The sequence below is a fragment of the Ornithodoros turicata genome, chromosome 5 (assembly GCF_037126465.1).
Source record: "Ornithodoros turicata isolate Travis chromosome 5, ASM3712646v1, whole genome shotgun sequence".
NCBI classification, from domain to species: Eukaryota; Metazoa; Arthropoda; class Arachnida; order Ixodida; family Argasidae; genus Ornithodoros; species Ornithodoros turicata.
The window spans coordinates 6978595-7001615 of NC_088205.1; the positions used below are offsets into that span (position 1 = coordinate 6978595).

At 44.3% G+C, this 23021-nt stretch overlaps 4 protein-coding genes across 4 annotated transcripts; 2 read left to right on the top strand and 2 right to left on the bottom strand.

The window, feature by feature from the left end:
• Positions 1–120: 120 nt before the first annotated feature.
• On the bottom strand, positions 121–8447 carry LOC135393856 (integrator complex subunit 9-like). The gene is made up of 19 exons (XM_064624170.1): positions 8234–8447; positions 8020–8147; positions 7864–7927; positions 6542–6604; positions 6295–6434; positions 6119–6202; positions 5908–6028; positions 5298–5387; positions 5021–5177; positions 4756–4936; positions 4103–4206; positions 3777–3908; positions 3630–3685; positions 3309–3458; positions 3158–3244; positions 3000–3098; positions 1171–1281; positions 948–1004; positions 121–293 (listed from the first exon to the last, which is right to left on the bottom strand). Exons 1-19 carry the CDS (start codon positions 8240–8242, stop codon positions 174–176), a joined length of 1953 nt encoding a protein of 650 aa, XP_064480240.1. The 5' UTR covers positions 8243–8447; the 3' UTR covers positions 121–173.
• On the top strand, positions 8415–10740 carry LOC135395182 (tyrosyl-DNA phosphodiesterase 1-like). The gene is made up of 3 exons (XM_064626422.1): positions 8415–8517; positions 8841–9759; positions 9829–10740. Exons 1-3 carry the CDS (start codon positions 8415–8417, stop codon positions 10586–10588), a joined length of 1782 nt encoding a protein of 593 aa, XP_064482492.1. The 3' UTR covers positions 10589–10740.
• Positions 10741–10835: 95 nt separating this feature from the next.
• On the top strand, positions 10836–12743 carry LOC135393857 (large ribosomal subunit protein uL10-like). Its single transcript, XM_064624171.1, has 5 exons — positions 10836–10940; positions 11262–11530; positions 11626–11968; positions 12202–12420; positions 12503–12743. The coding sequence occupies exons 2-5, from the start codon at positions 11301–11303 to the stop codon at positions 12668–12670; spliced, it is 960 nt and encodes a 319-aa protein (XP_064480241.1). The 5' UTR covers positions 10836–10940; positions 11262–11300; the 3' UTR covers positions 12671–12743.
• Positions 12744–13484: 741 nt separating this feature from the next.
• LOC135393859 (dolichyl-diphosphooligosaccharide--protein glycosyltransferase subunit STT3A-like) lies at positions 13485–22828 on the bottom strand. Its single transcript, XM_064624176.1, has 14 exons — positions 22562–22828; positions 22085–22210; positions 21830–22012; positions 21608–21753; positions 20781–20978; positions 20586–20696; positions 19652–19732; positions 19420–19576; positions 18417–18652; positions 17648–17809; positions 16772–16960; positions 15784–16003; positions 14812–15000; positions 13485–13753 (listed from the first exon to the last, which is right to left on the bottom strand). The coding sequence occupies exons 2-14, from the start codon at positions 22197–22199 to the stop codon at positions 13608–13610; spliced, it is 2133 nt and encodes a 710-aa protein (XP_064480246.1). The 5' UTR covers positions 22200–22210; positions 22562–22828; the 3' UTR covers positions 13485–13607.
• Between the last annotated feature and the right edge of the window lie 193 nt (positions 22829–23021).

Consider the following 23021-nt stretch of genomic DNA (forward strand, 5'->3'; position numbering starts at 1 on the left):
CACCACAAACCAGAGTAAACCGAAACCTCTACCCGGGGTGCTTCGATTTCACAATTTTCGGACATTCCTCAAGACGAAGATGTTTGCCCAAAACAAAATACTGCGTGGCTACTAGTGAAGTCAGTGATCAATGAAACGTTGCATTTATTTCAAGACTTTGTGTCAATACGGCATCAAAACTTGCTCAGACACTGAAGCAGGAGGTCCCGCAGCTCTGCCCGAACAGCATAATCGCCTTCACAGAAGACATGGGTAGAGTGTTCATCAATTTGGATGATGGTATCTTCATTAGGCTTTGACGCGATAAGAGGAAATATGAAAAAACATGAGAAATTAGCATGTGTGGCAAAAACAGAACAACGAAAAACAAAATGCATAAAATGAGACACAGGTACGGTAATGTTAATGTAGCAAGCTGGTGGCTGAAGACAATCCAAATGCTGAGAATACACATGTTTATGCAGATAAAATACAAACCAGGATCATAACAGTGGTTTGGCATTTTGGAACCCATCTCAATTTCATCACAATATACTCAGAGTGTCTAGCAGAGTCTATTTAAGCACCAAAGCGGTGGTGAAACATGTAGAAAGACATGGACAAGAACATAATAGGGAGAGAACATGAGAGAGAACATAAAAGGGATATTGAAAAAGCTGCAGAGAAGCAAAAGCCAGTCGGTGAACAGGCTGAGACAGGACACACTTCAGATTAGATAAACCAGTTATCCGAGACTGTGAAAATTGTTTAGGTGTACACAATAAATTGGGACCCTGTTTGACCAAAATGATATTGATGCAGCCAGCCCACACTCTAGCAATAGGTAATAACACAAAGACGTCTTATAAGACAGGTGCAGGTAAAGAGACTTAATGACTTAAGATGAAGATCTTGAAGGAATCATAATTTTTGTGGACTACACTAGGATAAGAAGGATATCAACTTACCAGATGAACAATGACTCCTGATGCCGTATTTTCAACTTTTATGTCGTTGTAGCCTGCCTGCAGAAGAAAAAAAAAACAGTATTCCTCAGCCAAATCCCATCTTATTGCTCTCATGTACACAAGTTAGCAGCGTTAGCACTTGTAACCATGACGATTAAGGTAGTATTGTAGGTGTTGATTGAATCAATCAATCAATCAAGGTAGTGTAGGAAAAATACTTCACCTTCTCCAATTTCCTGGTAAGCTCAGTGACATCGAGGTTTCCAAATGTGTACACTTTTGAATAAGCATGGCCATTCCACTGCTTTCCACTAGAGGTTTCCTTTGGAGGTGGCTGGAAAAGAAATTGTGCAAATATCAATAAAGTAGTCAAACAGGGTTTATCAGCCATGCCTCATACAGTAATACCCCTGCCACACGGGTAGTTTTCAATGATAATTGAATTCAATGGTCATTGAACACGCACGTGGCGCCACCAAGCGTGTAAGGTGTCTACTTCGCAAAAAGCATTGGATCCAATGCTCCCTGAAAGGTTGACATGTTACACCCTAGATAGCGCTACGTGCATGTTCAATGACGATTGTTTTCAATGATCATTGAAGAGTGCACGTGTGGCAAGGGTATAAAATGCTGGATACAGTAACTGCATTGTATTGCATTCAATGTATTTCGTTGCAGCACTTATGCAATTGAATATGTGTATGTAACGTAGATCTAGCCATCGTTACGAGCAAAATTGACCTTGCAAAAAAGTATCCTCAAAACGTACTTCGCCCGCTTTACATTACCCATGGCTAGTATATATCAACCTAAGGCCTGGGTGTATAGGAAGGTTTAAAACTCACTTGCCATCTGTAATTCTCAGAATACTGGGTATTTCACCTAAAGTGATAAAAAATTAATTATTAACTGGCATATATATTTTTTAAAAAATTGATTAAATACTCGCCGGAAGATTGTGGGACTATTACTTTCGGCAATTACCTTCTCGAAACATTTGCCGCCATTTAGGAAGGCTTTGGACAATTTTTAATTGAGGGAAATTTATTTTTTTTCAACTTAACTTTGAAAATTTCTAAATTCATATTTCTGTAAAAAAAAAGTGAGATCGGCTTGGCAAAGTCTGATTGAAAAAAATAAATTTCCTTAATTAAAAATTGTCCAGTCTTCCCAAATGGCGGCAAAAGTTTCCAGAAGGTAATTGCCGGAAGTCCCACAATCCTCCGGCGAGAGTTAGTCGCCAGTTAGAATTTTTTATCACTTTAGGCGAAACACCCTTTATTAGCCCCCGAGGATGTTCCTACTGTTCAAGACGACTCACTGTTGGTTACGGACAAGGACACTTCTGCGGCAAAGCAGGCAAACAGGTTACGCTTTACTTGACTGGCTTACTGACAACACAATTTAGTAGCCTCACAATTTCAAACGTGCTGTCATGATACAAAGGCACGCTGATACAAAGGCGCGTGATACAGATAACATTGCAAATGTCCATAACTTAAAAACCCGAGACTAAGGGACAAAAAAACGACAACACAGACTAGGTCTCAAACACAGCTGAAAGTTTACTTAACAGCACAAACATATAAGGGTTCAAGTGGGTGAGAATGAAGGGTGAGGAGAACGTAAGAACGTCCCCAAAACCAACGGGAAGGTCAGGGAAGGCTTGCTGACACAGTTCCCAGCAGAGATAATGGACAGCGTTTCCTTCATAAGCCTTTTGTTGAGGTCACTTTCACTGGACATTACACACATTACATTTTAAGTTATGGATCTATACCACCAGCTCGCTTGCTACCTCTCTATCCTCTCGTTATTGCAAATGTGTTGAGCACACATTTGGCAATAAGACGTACTAATGCTGTTGCATATACGCTCACATTTGTTGTATCTTGTTTGTTTGTTTCTACGAATGTATGATCTCTTTATTCGGTGACGTTGCTTGTGACAGAATAGTGAACAGATAAACTTTACTGTACAAAACTCAATAAACCCATTCGAGATTGCCATGAACAGTCCTCATCCTATTAGTAGAAAGTTCTTTCAGCTTACTTTCAGGATGCAACGATTATTACTGATAAAGAGGGAGCCAGTGAGTGTAGCAACGCCAAGACCTCTTTTCACTTCTATGGGAACAATGGAAGATGCCAGCTGCAAATATAAAAGCACATACATCGGCTTCCTGTCGATATTTAACTTTCCCATCTCACCTCGGAGACCATGTCTATCCTCTGATACTTCCGATGCACGGGGATGTGCACTATGCTGCCCCTCGCATAGGTTTGAACTTCGCATTCCTGTTGAAATTTGCAAAATTATGACTTCAAAACGTACTTTCACGTACGTGTGGTTAAACCTTACAGCTTCAATAACAAGGTCGTTCCGATGGGGCTGCAATAATGGCGGTTGAGTGTACTGTGCTGGCATGACAAGATTGGTAGGCTTGAGATCTCTCACAAGCTTGTTGGCTTGCGAAAAGCTAAGGCTCGTGTCAATTGGAACATAAACCGTCTGCAAGAGAGAGTGGGATATGGATGGATAGGATGGATAGGGTAACAGTCCAACATGTTTCATGGTATTGAAAAAGGAGAATCGAGAATGTATCATTGACACATACCGTACACAAATCTGTCTTATCTGGCGGCCCTTAACACTCTCTTTTCAGATTTTTTTTTAACCTACCCTCATAGCCAGTGGTTGAAAAGGTGCTAGTGCTTCAATGTGGTTGAAATCTGGTTCTGAAACAAAAAATAAAATACAACGAAAACTATTCTTCGAGTCACGCCACCACAAAACATATGCTCCGCGACAACGAATACAGACGCTAACCGGTGAATATGACGACATTGTTGGGCGACGATCCCCAGAGCTCCATAAAGTGGACGACGTCGCCAAAACGGAGGGATGGGTGGCCGGCAAACACAATGCATGGGGTATGGAAGTCGGACGTGAATCCTTCAGCTGCAACGAAACATAGACCCGAACATTTCTTGTGCAGTTCAGAATTAGCGCTTGTGAGGATGGTACAGAATGTTCTGTCCCAGAGGTGTTGATATCTGCACGTTTCCTCGATAGTTTACGCTACATATTGCTCTTAATGAGAGCAAAATATGACTGCTTTCCTGGTCCAAGTAAGTGAATGAAAACCGTCTCACCTTTAAGGCTAGTGAACGGCTTCAGACGACCTCCACGAACAAGCTGCGCATGTGGGAACGGTTCTTCAGGCAAGTACACCTTGGCTTGCTTGGCGGAAGACAACCTGAGAATTTAGGAACAAGCGTCATTGTTCAGCTGCAATCTTCTTGTGCGCACAATCACAGATTTCAATGGCATAAGCTACTATTTATGATTAGAGCCTGAAGTTTTCGGGGAATGTTTTTTTTTCTAAATTTCGGGGGGGGGGGGGGGTAAAAATCGGGTAAACAAACATGTGCTCTACATTCATGCAAATTCGGGTGAAAAAAACTTGCAATATGCTAAGTCCAGGGATAAAAGGGATAAATAGGGCTCATTTACTCAAACTAACTGTACTGGTTTGGTACAAACAATGATGTGACAGCATTTGCTGCCAAACAAGTTAGTGTGCATTCCTACAGATGCCTCAGTGAGGGCAATTTGCCAGGTAAAAATCGGGTTTCACCCTAATGAGGCAACCTTCGATTCCGGGTGCAAATTCGGGAAAGAATCATGTTAAACCCTAAAACTTCAGTCTCTATTTATGATACAAAACTGAGTTAGGGTTTCTAGAGTTACTCCGCGATTATTTACCGAGACGTTAAGAAACAGTGTTTCGATTTAGCCAACCAACCATTCTGCTAAGATGCTCGAGTAGGCAAGTGAGTTGTCTGCCACCGGAGAGAGAAAGTACATGGGCACGTTGGACTGTCCGGTCGTTTCCAGGTGTCCCGATAGACACTCAAAGAGGTCGTACGTAACGCCAGATGGGTAGCACGGGACCAGCACATTTCCACCCACCTTCACTGTCATCGCTGTTGATGCAATGCGAGGATGAGTTAAATAATAACAGTTCACCCATAAAAGACTTTATATTGCTGGAGAAAATGAGCACTTGCCAACAGTGATACAGAAATCACCAAGCATTGCATCTGGATTGGCCAGCGGTGTCTGTGTAAGACTGGTCAGTAAGAGAACGTCTGCGCCACGCAGACAGCTGTGCTCCATGGGCTTTGGATGGGTGGTTAAGGTAGATGACCCCGCCATGTACACCATCTGGTGAGAGCGTGTTGCAGTTCAAACTTGGAACCGAAATATTGGAAATTCACCGAGACATATATTGTCGCCAGCAGAAATGGACAAGGGAGAAAGTTGGAGGAAAGTTCCTGTTCTTACTTTCTCTTGATCGCCGCACGCAATCCAGTTACAACTGCCGAGGCAGTAACCCGAGCTGACAGCAGACACCTGTACCATGCCGAAGACGTCCTGTTTCCGTAACATACAAGACATCAATGTGGTGCAGTGTGTTCTGCAGACATATATTTAACACCAGACTTGTCCAAACAGAACAAGTAAGGTAACAGCATTGGAAAGAAAACTTTGAGAGGCCCCACACAACCAGCTCATCCATCCTCTCGTGTCCACGGGGAAGTGGTCGGGCTTACGGCAAGCTTCTGTTCACCGTCTCATTTCTGAGAACGGTAATCACATCGAGGTGAACACCAGCTGGTGTATAGTATACGTAACTAGTAGTACACTTTGTCACCTCTGAGGTGCAGAAAACATTTAAAAGCTGTGAAATGACAAGACTGCGTAACAATCAAGAGATGCTTGGCAAGATGTCATATACTACATAAATGACACCTGCAGCATGAAAATTGCTGACGCAGATAGAGTTCAAGCTTTCTGAAGGTCAAACAATAAGTCTACAAACTGATAGGGAGCCATGCCGTAATTTATGATCAAAGAAATTTTGCTCAAGAACATGTCAATTCAAGTTCCTCACCAGTTTTTCATTAAAGCCAACCACTTTGACCTTGGAAAGACTACTGTTAACTTCCTGCATACTGTACAGCTGTTTCCACGACCTTGGCTTTCCATGGTCCGAGGCAGGGAGTTGTAAGAATCTGAAGAATAAGTTTGGTATTCAAGAAAAGGAGCATTTCTCTTTTTGTTTTACCTCGCGAAAAATAATCGACATTTCGGATGCAACATACTTTACGGCCTGCTGTTTCCATTTTGTTGCAGTTCGAGGTTTGGGTGTACGTTCGATATAATTTACGAGTTCTTCCATGAAAAGCCTGCATGACAAACAAATCGGATGTAAATGCATTTTGCGCAAACGAAAAGAATCAGTGAGAAGATCAATGAGAATACAGTGACGTAAGTATACCGTCCAATAAGAAGGGTTGGTTCTGTCATGTAAACAGTACCCTTGAAGCCAGTGCCTTCTGTGATGAATGGGAGTGCCAACATAGATTGGTAATTAGAAACAAGTATGACATCAATATCTGCAAAGTCAACCAGGCCAGTCTGTAAACAAGAACAAACAAAACACTCATTTGTATCGCAAATCATGCCAATACAATGTGGTTATGATACGTGGTCAGTCCTCACAAATAAACAATTCAGAGGCTTACTTCTGGTGTACAGAACTCCGGTGCACTGTCCACAAACACCCTGCCATTGGCCTCCTTAAACTCCTGAAACGAGAGAAAGCAAATGGCTAACCACATGTGTACATGGTACCTAACAGCAGCAAGTCTGTGTCATACAAAAAACCATCGGTAGAAAACGTTTAGACAAGTTAGACAAAGTGCAATGCTGCAACACAACATGCCAGGTGTATGTGGCCAAGTTAAAACCACAGGAAACAAGATGGAAACACATTTTTGTAATTATAAGATCCATCCACCACCAGACAAGACAATGGGCTATATTGATCCAGATCACTGCCCGCAGCCCCTTGGCGTTTCACATAACTTTTCTCTCAGATCTACAATCCATGTTATGTTTGTCTTACTTGCTTGTTCAGCCTCCGCAATTTACATTTTTTCTACAGAGCTGAAACATATAAGAACTGTAGAGAACATCAAACACTGTACATGAACGAAAATATATTTGTCTGTTCTATCCGTACTAAATATCGTAAACTGTAGTGCATTACGCTCTGTACATTGCTACCATGTAGCACTCTATACGCAGCAAATGTAGTGAGTCTCAACTTCTGTTACTCAATAGAAGCCTAGATCTTGTTCATAGGACATTGAGGATCCTGAATGTCCAGCTGACTACCACCCTAGTTCTTAATAACATACACACTTATCTAGAAATGTACGGGGTGAGCTGCAGAATTGCAGGACAGGGTCTGTAGGGGTCAATGGCCTGCTCATGTATAGAGTAGAGTAGTTGCACCTCATCCAGTTTGACACGGGGCAGATTTCCGGGGAAAATCACAAGCGCGAAAAATAAAAATCTATCACATGGTCATCCTTGTTGGGGGACTTGAGTGTTGAGTCTTCCCCAAAAATTTCTTTAGTTGTTCTCATCCTGTGAGGCAGTATTTGCGTTAGTGGGGCGATCGGAGACGGTTTTCTGCTTTAGGTTTCGGTGTGCTGGTACAATACCCTGATGATATCCTCTGTGTTGCTCGCCACTATGTATATCCAGTGACGTCACTAGGGTGTGCAGTCCGCATCGGGTGAAGTGACGGAAGAGGGGTGACGCCCCGCACCAGTACACTGCTTCCTCCCGTTCTCTGTGGCGCAATGACGCCAAAAACAACATAAGGAACCCTATGAGAACACGTGATTACTTCCAGAGCGTGGTGTAATATGGTTATGTATTGTGTAACATCTGGCACGGAATGGGGGATGGGGTGGGGTGACGCAAGGCGTTCTTGCATCGGGTGACGCGTACCCTAGTGACGCCACTGCGTATATCTACTCAGTACCCCTCGTACCCCTTCCAACTGGGCGTCGCCGGAGTCGCGAGGTGTCCACACAGGCAGGTTTGATAGTCTGGTACTGCAGTCATGATCCAAGTGGCATGCGGGAGAATAAAATTTATCAGATAAAACTGCACCACATTCCGTGGATCGCTTATCAAACACAGTCACCTTAAAACCAAGGGTAGCGGCAAGAATGCTAACACCGATGTGGCATCTAGCCCACAATCGAACATGATTGTGGTATTCTTGAACTTCAGTACGCTGCATGGCTTGTTTGGATTGTCGCTGAGCGAGTACTGCGAGTAAGTAACAACAAACATTAAGTGGTAACTACCACGGAGCGCTACCAACAATTTGCTCGGGCTATGGAACACATACGTACGAGTTTCATGTCGATAAATTGCGAGATATGTCCTGTGCCACTCGACTTGATAGCTAACGCTCAGAATGTCAGTTAAAACCTGCTATGCATCAACCTCCACATTATTTCATTGATTAGTCCTTTGTCACGTAGCCATCGGAAAACGAAAGCGCAGACAGACCGCCAGTATTGTGCATTGATCATGCTGTTGATGGAACTGTTTCACGCTTTCGACGGTAGGCAGGATGAACGGATGAACCCAGTGGATGAACCGGACATAGAGCTAGAACGCTACGAACATGCACGTACACCTTTATCTTTTTAACTGCATCGTTTCGTGGACGTTTTTAGGCGCATATTGACTAACATAAGAGATTATTACTGATTATTACATTATCATTACAACCGGATTGGATTGGATATTGCGGCTAATTGCGGATTTCTCGTCACATGGCCAACATGGCCACAGCCACACGACTTCAACGACTTCAACTGAACGCATGAGCCATGTCCTGAGCATTGTGCTCTACATTGTGCAGCCTCTGTAATGCCTATGTACGCCTTGGCGGCATTGCTTCTCCTCGAAATGTGCGACTCCGATAGTACTATAGACTCTGATGAGCTGGAGGAGCTCGCGAGAAGAACACAGTCACCGCCGCGAAAAAGATCCGTAGGTCACAAAAGCTGCACGAGATCTCTAGCGACAGCGATGCGACTCCCGACGACCTGTTTCCTGTAGCAGATGCTGTAGCAGATGCGGTACCGCGATCAGAACAGCGAGACCGAAGTGACGCAAAAAATGCAACGTCGTCAAACAGCACTCCTAAGCAGCAGCCGACAGGAGCAGATAAACGTCCGGTGTGTCAGTACGGAAACAAGTGCTTTAGAAAAAATCCGGAACACAAACGTCAGTACAGACATGATTGTGCTCCGTGTAATCCATTTTCTGATTATGATTCGTCTCTCCTCGGACTACATTTCACTACTGTGAGAGGCATTTCTCCTAGGTACAATGATCCTTCGATTGCACACTCACTGGAAGACCTCTTGGCTCCAAAGATGGGTGAATTAGTACGTTCAGCCCAATTCAATTACTGTTTTGACATCCCCTGGTTGCTCGAGAGATATCCACCTCAATTTAGAGACCTTCCATTGCTAATTGTTCATGGTGAACAGAGGGAAGCAAAAAGGGAACTGGAAGCGTCGGCAGCCCAGTTCTCAAACGTTTCCTTCTCTCAAGCAAAACTTGAAATTCTTTATGGAACGCATCACACAAAAATGATGTTGTTGTTGTACAAAGATGGTATGCGTGTTATCATTCACACTTCAAACATGGTACAATCTGATTGGGATCAGAAAACACAAGGAATGTGGATTAGTCCAAAGTACCCAAAAATGGCAACATCCGAGTCTGCAGGAGACTCTTCCACAGGATTCCGGAAAGATCTGCTGGAGTACCTCTGGGCTTACGGAGACTCTCGCATTAGTGAATGGTGTCAGCTCATTCGTGGCCACGACTTTTCATCAACTAAAGTCTTTCTTGTTGGGTAAGTACTATAAAACCTGTTTTCAAAGATCATTCTGTAAAGATGCCTTGAGCAGCACATACCTTACAGGTCAGTTCCTGGTAGGCACACAGGGGTTCGCAAGTCATCTTTCGGCCACCTCAAGCTCCGTAGCCTCCTCCTCTCTCGTGGACCAAGTAAAGAGGTTGTGTCTGACCACTGGCCTGTCATTGGACAGTTCTCTAGCATTGGCTCCCTAGGTACAGACCCCGGTGCATGGCTGAAGGCAGAGTTCCTCTGTAGTCTTTCCGCTTTAGGTGGCAGTACACCAGCTCCACGTTCTGTGCCATTGAAGCTTGTGTTCCCGACTGTGGACAATGTCCGTTGCAGTCTCGAAGGATACCCTGCTGGTGCGTCTCTGCCTTACAGCATAAGCACTGCTCGAAAGCAGCCGTGGTTGGAGAAGTTTCTGCACCAGTGGAAGAGCAACAATTTTGGGCGAACTGAGGCATCTCCACACGTAAAAAGCTACGTAAGAATATCTCCCAGCGGCAAGCAACTCGGTTGGATGCTGATTACAAGTGCCAATCTCTCCAAGGCAGCGTGGGGAGCCTTTGAGAAGAGTGGGACGCAGCTTATGATACGATCGTATGAACTTGGAGTTCTGTTTTTGCCAAAGTTCTTTGGGGAAGCGTCAACATTCGTTCTTGGTGGAGGAAATGGTGGCAGCAGCCAAAGCCTTTCCGTACTGTTGCCATTTGACGTGCCATTGAGCCCGTACGGAGTGGATGATGAACCGTGGACATGGGACAGTGCTCACAAGGATTTGCCAGACAGGAATGGAAACATGTGGTGCCCACCTGGACGTTGAGTGATTAATGGTAAAGTACTGGTCCATGGGGCTGATCGTGGTGTGCATGGTGTGGAAAACCAGACACGTGCATTTGTATCCTGATGACTTGGATGATGATCCTTGTACGTGCTGAAAAAGGAGGCAAATAAATGGAAGCAGTTTTTCATGCATGTGGTGTACTCGGGACGGCATTCACATGCAGTTTAGTTTAGCGGTCAAGATTTTGAGACAGCGGCAGTTTTCTTCACGTATGTCGGCTACATTGGCATGGCCGCTTCCGCTTCCGTCTCGCGTCACTTTCCTCCTCCACCTCCTCCGAACGCGTTTCTCTCCCTTTCTCTCTCACTCTCCTTGTGAAATAATATTGAAGGTGAGTGTATCTGCTCTTTTCAATCCAAATTAATCTGTAATAATTCGTGAACAAATATTATTTGATCTTGGTACATGCATCCTGTAGAGGATAAAGCTTCGTTTCCGCACAAGATTGTACAATATTTAGTTTAAATACCTAAATCCGCTGTATTATACACACGATGGCACGATCCGCCGGATAACACGGCGCATTTACAACTAATGTGAACATTCTTTCGCAGCAAAGCTAACAAAAAATCTAAACTGCCTAGAACACTAATAAATGTCGACGTACGTTGCATGAAAAAGAACTTCAGATCAATGTTTTTTTCCGTTGCAGTCCTTAAACTCGAAAGAGTAATCCTTGACTCACAGCAAGATGGTCAGGGAGGATAAGACAACGTGGAAAAGCAACTACTTCGTTCGGCTGGTGCAGCTGCTGGACGAATACCCAAAATGCTTCATCGTTGGTGTAGACAATGTCGGCTCAAAGCAAATGCAGACAATTCGCGTCTCGCTTCGCAACCATGCTTGTCTGCTTATGGGAAAGAACACCATGATCCGAAAAGCCATCCGAGGACACCTCGAGAGCAACCCCGCTTTGGAAAAGTAAGTTCCTATCTGGTATCCGTCTGACGTTCATACCATCATCACACTAAAAGTCACGCACCTAAGCATCATTCTGATGAAAACGTGTTGTCCAGGCTGCTCCCACACATCAAGGGAAACGTGGGCTTCGTGTTCACTAAGGAAGACCTGACGGAAGTCCGAGAGAAGATCCTGGACAACAAAGTGAAGGCCCCAGCCCGCGCCGGAGCACTGGCTCCTCTGGACGTCATGATTCCCCCACAGAACACGGGTCTTGGCCCCGAGAAGACATCTTTCTTCCAGGCCTTGCAGATCCCCACCAAGATTGCCAAGGGTACCATCGAAATCCTCAACGAGATTCACCTCATCAAGAAGGACGACCGCGTAGGAGCATCCGAAGCCACACTTCTCAACATGTTGAACATTTCTCCATTTTCGTATGGTCTTAAGATCCTCCAGGTAATGTTTTTTTTTTTTTTTTTTTACTCTCCTGAATTTGCACATGCTTTTGAAATAAGATATGCAAACAACACATATCACATTGTCTGTAAACTTAGTTTCCGAGCTCTCACACATACACGTTTCGACAACGCACTGTAGTGAACTTCTCTCGTGCAGTTCGGTCATTGAGGTGTAGACAACACGTACCAGTCTTCATCTCCAATAATATTGCCGCTTATGGTTTTCGGCAGGTGTACGACTCCGGAACCGTCTTCTCCCCCGACGTCCTCGACATCACGCCGGAGGATTTGAGATCCGCATTTGTTGATGGAGTTCGCAACATCGCCTCGGTGTCCCTCGCCATCGGATACCCGACGGTCGCTTCGGTACCGCACTCCATCGTCAACGGCCTCAAGAACCTCATCGCTGTGGCGGTCGAGACCGACATCAGCTTCCCAGCAGCTGAAATGGTGTGTGGTCACGTCGCATAATTGCTGTTTAGCCGTCGAAATGTGCTCTGTTCACTTACGGGGGATCTTCTTTCATGATCAGGCCAAGGAGTATCTGAAGGATCCATCCAAGTTTGCAGCTGTTGCTGCAGCAGCTGCACCAGCCGGAGGTGGTGATAAGGCAGGCCAGCCGGAGGCCAAAAAGGAAGAAGCCAAGAAAGAAGAGTCGGAAGAAGAGGACGACGACATGGGCTTCGGACTTTTTGACTAGAGCTTCCATATGGCAGGCTGCCGCACGACCACGTTGTTGTGTACAGAATAAAGCCGTTCTGAGTATAATATGAGAGTGTGTGCTGTCACATAGAAAATTGACACATGGCATACTTCATGGATGTTGATGGTTCTTCCAGTGTGTATTTTGATTTCAGAACCTTAGGTCTCCAGAAATGGGAACTATTTGGAACCTATCAGGTCTCCTCTCTGGCAGGCAATTGGAGACGTCGGTTTATAGACAGTTTTGGTGGCCTGTAAGAGCACCTGCATTGTGCAGCATTGCATATGGCCAAGATTTAGAAGAAATCATGAAAATGCCAACACAAAAATGCTGCATAGTTTGAATCTGCCTTCTCATGCTTTGAATTCACATAGGGTATCCTACAGTGTCAAGGGGCTCATTTCAACACCACCAATAATGGGGTGAAGTATTTCCACTGGAGGTGAAATTCCCCATTCATAATCTCACAACAAAGTTGTTTAACAGGCACTCATGGCTTGGTGGATATGCCATACATATATCCTTTTTTTTTTCTATAACAGTCTTCCCAACAAATGTGCTTTGACAATGGGTTCACTTAAATAAGTTTGAGCTTCAGGGCCACAGTTGCCAATGCTAAAAAATGGAACCCCACCTTACAACAATCTGCTGCTTGGGTATTGACACTCAACATCCCTCAACTCTAGCTTTCATGGTCACAAAAAAAAAAAAAAAAAAATGTTTCAAAGGTATTCCAGCGGCATCCGGAGATAAATTCTTATGCCATACCTATGGTTCATCACACCTGACCACAACGAAACATGACCAGTGCTACATTTTTGTACAAAATTTATTTTCTGTAACATTGAGCTTCTGCCACAAAAATGCAAAATGGCAGAAATAAAAACCCACAAGACAAGTGATCCTTCACCCCCAGGCTGGCAGCAAGCAGGCACTATGTCCCTCTGTTGGGTAAGTCCTTCACTTTGTAGATGCGAACCAGCCAATGTTCTGTCGTGTACGCCTCTTCCAAGACGTCTAGTTCAAAGTCCTTGTTGCCAATTTCAGCATTACGCACTCTGTCGTAACCTGGAGGTTTTCCTGCACGTAAGTAATTCAGGAAATACTGAAGCAAGGTTAACCATACTGAGACAGAACACAGTCCATAAGTTACATCCGTGCCTTGTAAAATTTGGTCTTCCCCACATGTCTGGCCTGTTTTCTGCTAGTCCCCTCGACCTGTATGGTTGACGTGCCATCGACATGCTCAAACAATAAATGAACTTTAAATGAATCAATGGTAGCCGAGCGCTGTGATGCAGTCCGTGTCCTTTTCTCTGACACTTTGTGGAATGTGTAGAGGACGCTACTAGTTATCTTGTTAGAAACTATAACCGCTAGTAGGCGCCGATGTTAAGGGTGTTTAATAAAGGAACCGGCATGATCAGGGGACGTGCTTTATTCTTGTTTTCCTGCCCGCTATCAAGACTGGGTACGTCTGCAGTTACTCGTCAATCCCCAACAAAATGTTTATTGATATCACCCCCTCTACTTTCAAATGATTGCCTCCCTCACAATCCACTAAGAGTCACTTTCACCCTCGAAATTGCTGTAGTCTGTTATGTATACGGTTCCGACTTTTCGTGCTTTTTCTTTTCTTTTGGCAAAAATTAGGGGTTGTATTCAATTACCAGAAAATTCGGGGCTTTAGAGAGTTTTCAAGGAATGGGTTGCCATTCCTTGGGTTACCAGTCTGCTGGAAGCTTCCTCTTCCAAAGCACGGTGTTTCTCTATGTGCCGAGAGCAACACCAAACTGCGCGGAACTCACCATCGAAGAGAGTACCCTTATATTGTACCACATGGAACAACAGAGGTAGGCTGTATCCATGTGCGGCTTATCTGCCCGAAAATTATCAAAACGTTCCTCAAAACAGGTCCTGCGGCTTTTCTGCGGTGCGGCTTATACGTGGGAAATTACGGCACCTAAGAGGTCTACAAGATGGTGGAGTAGGTGTACGTGTGAGTTGCTTACCTGCTCGAATAACTACAGTAGCATGAACAATGTCCACCACCAAAAAACAAATCGGTAATGCAAGCACTAAACATTACTTGCTCAGCTCTATTACATGCTGGTGGAAAGAGAAGAGACTCAGCATACCAGCCTCCGTGTAGACAGAGCCAAAGCGGTGGTAGCACATCTTGTACATGAGGCAGTTAAGCAGAGTAGGAGATCCCTGCTTGTCAACACTAAACTCCCCAGATGATGAGTAGTAGTCCTGCTCCTTGATGTGCTTGCCCCGATCAGTGCTGCCTCCAATGCGAACCATCCACAGGAACTTGTTTATGTCTTTGGACAGAAGCAAAAAAAAAATAATAATAATAAACTTTCCATATCTGTATAAGTTCCATCACTGACTATGTTTAGAGTCTGAAGTTATAGGGAATTATTTTTTTCTAAATTTTGGGGGTAAAAATGGGGCAAATAAACATGTGCTCTAAATTCATGCGAATTTTGGTACAAACAGTGATATAACTGCATTTGCTGCCAAACAAGTTAGTGTGCATTCCTACAGATGTCTCAGTGAGGGCGATTTGCCGGATAAAAATGGGGTTTAACCCTAAAGAGGCAATCTGCAATTCAGGCTGCATATTCAGGGAAGAATCAGGTTAAACCTAAAAATTTTAGGCTCTAACTATGTTACAGGATTCAAGATGTTATTGCATGAGCAGCCAGTCCCCACAATAAATACAGCTAGAGACGTCAATTTTTTTTTTTTACAAGAAAAATTCCAACCACTTTGTTAACCATGTAGCGCACTCTCCTCAAATACAGCAAAACTGCCCTCTACGGCACAACACCCTGTGATTGGCGCAAATGGCACAGCACTTCCATCACTGATAAAGGCTATAAAAATTATCTGCAAGTTATTCCCTTTGATTACAAGTTGAATTTGCTCGATAATTTTGACAGAATTTATGGCTTCTACAAGTTCAAAAAATCAATCAGCGAGTGCTATTCTTCAGATACAGTTTTCAAGGTGTCAGCCCTACGTGCAAAGCCCTAAAAACTGGTGAGGCACACCAGAAAATGAAACCTAATCTCCACTGACGAATCTTTTCTGCAACATACCGTCGGAGGAATACCCAGAGAGCCCTCCGAAGATGACTAGAACATAGTTGACGTCCAGTTCCCGCATAATCTCGTAAGCCTTCTCTTCGGATGAAGCCATGGCCTGACCCACTCTAGAAATGTGCGTGTTATTCCACGTGTTGTTGTCCACAAGAATTGTACGATTGGCCATGGCAGTGATCTGGTAGCCGTAATCCCACCATGACATCACTTTTGCATCCTAAAAGCAAATTGAAAATACTTTTACGTGAACACGGACATGCCAGAACGCATTACTGAGCACGGAGCCAGATCCTTTTTTTAACGCGCATAAAAGTAGAATTTATGTCTGTCCTTCATTGTTGAAAGTGAAAACAAGGCATTAATCACAACAGCTGATTGTCACCATTCCTTGATAGCTATTTTGTTTGGCACATTTGTGGTGGTGTCACACGGCACTGTGGCATACGACGAAATCCTGATTTAGAATTTTGGACTAAAGAGTTTCCTACAGACACTAAAAGTTGTAAATTCTGCAATTACGGAATACGCTTGCTTGAGCTGAATAAGCATTCTAAAATATTCACAGACAGTCACAAGTCACTCCTCCAATTTTGTCTAAGTCAATTTTGAAATATTTAGAACAGAACTGGACGGTATGATACGCAGGCCATACAATTCTCCTGCATTTCCGCAAAAACTGCCCTGTCAGAGTCTCACTGTACTCCTGAATCACCGCAATCACCAAATGTACCGCATAATCAGCACAGATTCGGGAGTGATAACAGGTCTGAGGAACCCCTTTAGTCAATCCAAGTCTATCATTGGCAGTCAGTATTGCAGGTGCACTCCCATTGTGAAGCATCACACTTCATGCACCTACAGAAGGATTGCTCTTGCACAAAAGTCTTGGGGCAGTCTCAATAAATAATTTGGAGTGGTAGCGAACACTAGGTGGTTCCATTGGGTCATAGGTACGCTAAACCAAGTAATGCAGGTCAATTCTCACCTCTGGAGTGTTGTGGCGCAGCCAGTAGTATGCCTCTCGGAAGTCGTCAAAGATGATGCGCGATCCGTCGTGACCACGAGCGGAGAGCACAATGGAGGGAGAAGAATACGCTTCGGATGTGACCCAGGTGCAGTGGAAGGTATAAGAGAGCAGAAAGATGGCCATCATGCCCACAAAGCCCTGGGCAACCTGCAAAGAAGATGAGACAGACGTTTTGACGCCACGTCCAGACAGACGTCCTGCTGTCCAATGTAGGGTTGCCACCTTTCGGAGTGAAAAATACCGGCTGGGGGAGAGGAGGTGGAATAGATGGAAAGGAGCAAAGGCTCGTGGGTGAGAGACGTTCTAGCTGGCTCAACACAACCACCAACAGCTTTGCACAACCACTGCTCTTGTCCCCTCTGAACACAAGATGTAATGAATAACTATGAAAATAATAACAATGAATAATCATAACAATGAATAATCATAGTAATGAATATTGTTAAGAGGCGAATAAGACGGGAGAGACAGGAAGCTTAGCGTGTGGTTTTATGGCAGCCAAACGAAAGAATGCGGGGTGATATGAAAACTCGCACGAAAGGGCTGATGGCGATGAGCATGGCTATGGTTCTCCCTCACAATATCTAAGAAAATGACTGGTGACTATGGAGTTGGGGAGCTCCAGATTTATTCAAGCTGTAGTGGGATGTTGAAGGGAAATACCCCATAAAAGCCCCTATGAAAGGTCTCGAGCCACAAATACTGGCAAAAGGCTGCCGGTATCACCTTCCTACCGGCAGAGCGCGCAAATAACTGGCCGTGCCGGTATAATACCGGCCTGGTGGCAACCCTAGTCGAACGCCACAGAGGAATGCACAAGACGAAACGAGTTACCTCAGTTCGCCAGAAGTAGTTTCCCTCATGTCGTTTGCCTTTCTTGTCCTGTGGAAGTGGATCCACTTGCTTGGCGTAAGTAGTGAGCATAGCAGAAACACCGATGCCCGCCAGGATGCACATAACGGGTGCAAGAACCAACATCAGACGCACCATCACACCCTGCGAACAGAAGGACCCTCTTTCTGTCACTGCTGTGCATCAATGCAATAGGGACACCCTTGCTCACATGAACTTGGTACATAGTAATATGTATACGGGTTCGACTGTAACACCAATAGAGCCTGAAGTTTTCGGGAAATATTTTTTTCTAAATTCGGGGGTAAAAATCGGGTAAATAAACGTGTGCACTAAATTCATGCGAATTCGGGTGAAAAAAACTCCCCGTACGCTAAATTCGGGGATAAATCGGGCTCAGTTACTCAAACTAATTGTAGTGGTTTGGTACAAATGGTGATGTAACTCAAGTGTATCCATAGGTCCGTGTGTTTTCGGGTTTCATGTTTTCTGAAAATCGGGGGGGGGGGGGGGGGGGGGGGGTAAAATTGGGTTTTATTTCGGGAGCCGTAAAAGAGGGTAAGATCGCGATGTATAAAATGTTCATGTTTTCCCCTAGTCATTCTGAATTTATGGAAAATAATTGGAATAGTTCACTACGCAACATGACATCTGTTACCGCTTGCTGGTGCAGAGACGAGAACAAAACAGTGTTAGGAGTATGCATGATATCACGTTCTTCCCTACACGAGGGAATGTTCCCCATACTCACCGCAAAGTAGATGCTGGTGATGCCATAAAGGATGATGAAAATGTTAGCATCTGTCAGGCGTGAGAAGCAGAAGTAGAGTCCCACGGGGAACATGAAAACGAGAAGCTGGAGATCAAAGTAGAAAGAAGACCACGAAGTGGGCTGATGTTCAGACACAGATGCAATGATGGGAATGTTGTTTTTGGCATAAGACGGATCCAGCAGGGAGTAGAACCTCCCAGTCCACGGTGAAATTTCTGCCAGGTGCTCAGGAAAATTTTAAATCCAAATTTACTGCTAGTGAGACCTCCGGTGAAACACTCCCGTGTTTCTCAATCTCTAATTCTCCAATGCATGTCTCCATAGCAACACAATGTTGAGGGCATTTAATGATACAGTGCAATGCCATTAATTCAAACTCGAAAGGGCTCAAGATTTCTTTGAATAAAGGGGAGCGCAATCTAAAGGGTGTTGCTCCGTGTGAGGGCTTGAAAGAAGAGACGTCATCCTCATAAAACAGTGAGGCTTACTTGCTTTTCCCACCACGAGTATGCGGCATCATTCAGTGCTAGTCGCATGTGCGCACACCGTAATGAATATTCGTTCCTCGCTCCTGTTTTGCACAAGTATCACCTCTATAACTGATGGCATCATAAGTAGTAAGTAAGTCCCTGACATGATCCAGACTCGTGCTTAGGGGAACGCAATCTCGTTCAAATAAACTGTCGCGCACTTTCGTATGTTCCAATTACCAGGCATTTTCCCCCACCAAAATACATGCGTTGATTGTGACCTGAGCATCAGTTTTAATTATCTAGAAGTTTGAACTTAGAAATTTTGAATTAACGGGTTGCACTGTATGTACATCCAATTACTGAACACTCTGCAGGCAGGTGTATTCGTTACATGCTGCACCTGCGCTTCCAGATTTAACTTTTCGTCTACCTGAACTGCTTCCAGATCCAACTTTTGCCCCACCTGAACTGTACCACAGTGGAGTGTTTTCCAGAAGCGAAAAGGATACTGCCTAGAATGGTAAGCACTCCACCAACAGCCAAGACCAGTGATGCAGTGGCAAACACTACGGTTCGGAAGAGAAGTTCAAAGTGCTCCTTGGGCAATTTGGAACGCACATAGTCCACAAAGGCATGAAGCTGGCAAAGCCCAAATACTCCCAGAGCCTGCATGGAATGTGATGGGATGATTCAAGAATCGTGACAGTAGCAGCACCAAGCTTCTTTAGCAGGTGTACCCACCGCCATGTGTTCAGACGACTGCACAGGCTGGAATCCCACGAAGGAAATTTGCATCGACAGCAGGGTGCCAAGGACGTAGAGCTGTGCAGAGAAAATGACGCACGAAAACCTAGTTAGCATGCAGTTACCTGCAAATTCAACTGAAATCCTATCGCATGAATGAGTGTGCAGCACAGTTATAAAAGATAAAATAAAAATTCGCTGGCGATTTAGCGGTAAATCCGAGGGAAATTCGTTAGCATTAGCCGCCTTTCCTGGTCCATACTTGACTTCCAGTTTAAACCCAACTTCTGGTTGTCCACTTCCAGTCTAAACACGAGTTCCGGTTGTCGACCTCCAGTCAATGCTTGATTTCCGGTTTGACACTTTCAATTACCATATGTAAGTCCATTTAATTAACCTTTAACTAGTCTCAATTACTTTCAATTACCCTGTAATTACCCTTTAATTACCTTAGGTAACCGCAGGTTCCACGAGGTAATCTTTAATTCCCTTAATTACATTTAATTACGTTTACTTGCCTTAATTACTCTCAATTCCCCTTTAATTGATGTTAGTTACATTTACTAACATTTAATTACCTTCGGTATTCTTTAATTTTATTTAATCTTTCTCTTCATTACATATATCTTGTCACTTAACTCAACTTTCTTGCTTTCATTGTCTTTAATTACCTCTAATTTCCTTCAATTACTCTTACCTCTTACTCTTAATTACCTTCAACTACTTCAATCTCAAATCATTTGCATCCATTTACATTTACCCTCCCCTTTGCATGTCCACTTATACCGCTGTCTTGGTGACGCTTCACCATCTCACGCACGGACACTTACACACAGCTTTTTCCATTTTGACACTCCTAATGCTAATGCATTAAAAAATGTATTGCAAGTTCACGTCGTCTGCTACGTGCCACGTATCGATGTCAACCTACCGTGCTGTAAGCAACGTAAATGCGATGGGAAAAGCGCCCCGTGGCCATCAGCACAAGAACATGAAGGGGAATAAGGTTGATCAGGAACACATAACCTCCCCAGGAGGAAACCTGCAATGCAACAGCCATAAGACATCTTCTATCGTAACTAATTAATTTTGTGCGCTTATCGAGACAGGGTGTACATGTGCTTACCATGTAAAAGTAAGCGAGACCACAGAGAGCGGACCAAGAAACAGCTCCAGTCTTGACAGCCTTGATCCACATGTAGTATGTGAGGAGCATACAGAAGATGGCAATGCCCTCATTATCGTAGGACCCGGCCACTGACCGAGATATGTAACCAGGAACAATGGAGATCATGGCTGCTGCCACGAGTCCTGACGATGTATCCTGAGAATGCAATAGATGTAATTCTACCATAGATTTCCTCGGTATGCAAGGTGTACCCATCACCAGATATACCCAAGCCCTGCATGCCTTATGTATCAGAAAAGGGGCAGTAAGGTGCAAAAATTTCTACTCCTGGGATGAAGGACGCTGTTACCTTTACAGTAATGCAAAGGGAACAGGATATGTCCCTTACATCATTAGTGATTTACGCGCAAACGATTTTCCGCAATGATTGAGAACCCTGTCCACAGCGCCGTGCCGTGTGTCTTCGGGAGATACGAGAGAAAGGGAAAGCAAATTAATCCCTTTCCATTTTTATTGCTGTCACGCTACTGCAGGTAATAATTACTGCTCTACCCCTCAGAAGCGCTACAGCCAGACGTCTTCCTTTAGAATCAACTGTGACGTGCAAGCTGCCCTCCAAAGAAAATGACCACTGCTGAGGATGTGAATACGATTTCTCACATTTTTCACTTAGATAGCAGATAAGATAGCTTGCACATCATTTTCCGGAGCAAAATACCTGAGACACAGGTTTCATCACCTTACAAGTCTTTAAAGCCATTTAAAATGATACGGATCTTGTCATATGTGGTTTGTCTTGAGGTACTGCTCTAGGACCCACTCACCCTCAGCTCCTTGGTCAGAAGGAAAGTGACAATTGTGGTGAGACTGGAGAAGAATGGTGCTAAGAACACGCAAACATTTCGGATATCCACGGTTATGTGCAGGAACTGCAATGCATGGTAGAGGACCGCAGACGTCACCATCAAGCCTGTTTCGGGAGTAACCGGTTCATATCGTCATTATTGCGATCCGGACATGCAACACTACATCGCTGTTTCACGTACCAGGGTAGATAGTTCCACCTATAATCCTGCCAAGCGGATACCATGCCCGATCATCGAACCAGTTGTGAAAGCTATAGAAGCCCTGCTCGGCAAGGTACTTCGTGGTCCGGTAGTTGAAGTAGGGATCGAACTCGTGAATAACACTCTCAAAACGTAGCACAGAGAACAGACGACAAACGAAGGCTGTGAAAGAAGACACAAAGATAAACACTATACAGATCTGCACTTTTGAGACGGTATACATTCCAAACTTACAAAGAACTGCTGCCATTGATAGGATCGACATCTTGAGCAAAGTGTCCTGTTTGTCTGGATTCATACGAACCCACCATGACGACTTCTTATACTGTATCGTGTTGGCCGCTGTCATTTTGACGTCGTCTGCAACGGGAAACACGGGCTTCAAAACTTTGAGCTACTTTGGTATGCCGCACTGGCAACACGTCCCCTTTTCGTATTACGCTATGGTTGCTGATATTTTTCTTCAATTTAGACCAAAGCGATTCCTGTACCGTCGTATCGTCAGATACTTCATAAACAGTGTAATAAACAGAATCAAAACGAGGAACATACGTCAGCTACCGGCTTTGCCGACTTCGCGTTACCACGTCTCTATTTTGTAGAACTTGGGTGCATATATTCGAGCGCATGCTCTTCTACACACCAGTACCAGCTGTTCATTAGCAGAGTACGTACTTTATTTCTAACATTTAGGGTACGTTTTGCACTCACCTAGGCCTAAGTACTATCAATGAACCGACGACCACTGATGCCCAAATGTTGGCAAAGACAGATGACTTCTCAAACCCTATATGACTGCTCTTCAAGCGCCAGGATCATGCACTCGTTTAAGTTTGTGCGTGGGATCAAGAAGAGTTGTTTTGTCTACCACAGAGGAGGCTCCATGAAGCGCCACACAAGCACAAACCTCCCGCTATCACCGGCTATCACCCCTCCGCAACCGGTGTGATGTTTTCCACGCCGCATCTGGCAGCTACACGTGGCAAACATTGGGATACGATACTAACGGCACACGTCAAGTTTATATGTTTCAAAGACAATTATTAATTTCATTTTACTCGACATAAAAAATCATAGTTGCTGTTTCAAAGCACATCGGAAGTAACTAACACTATTATTTCGGTGTAAAATACGACACGCCCAACGAAGTAAAAGTAACAAATCACAGGAG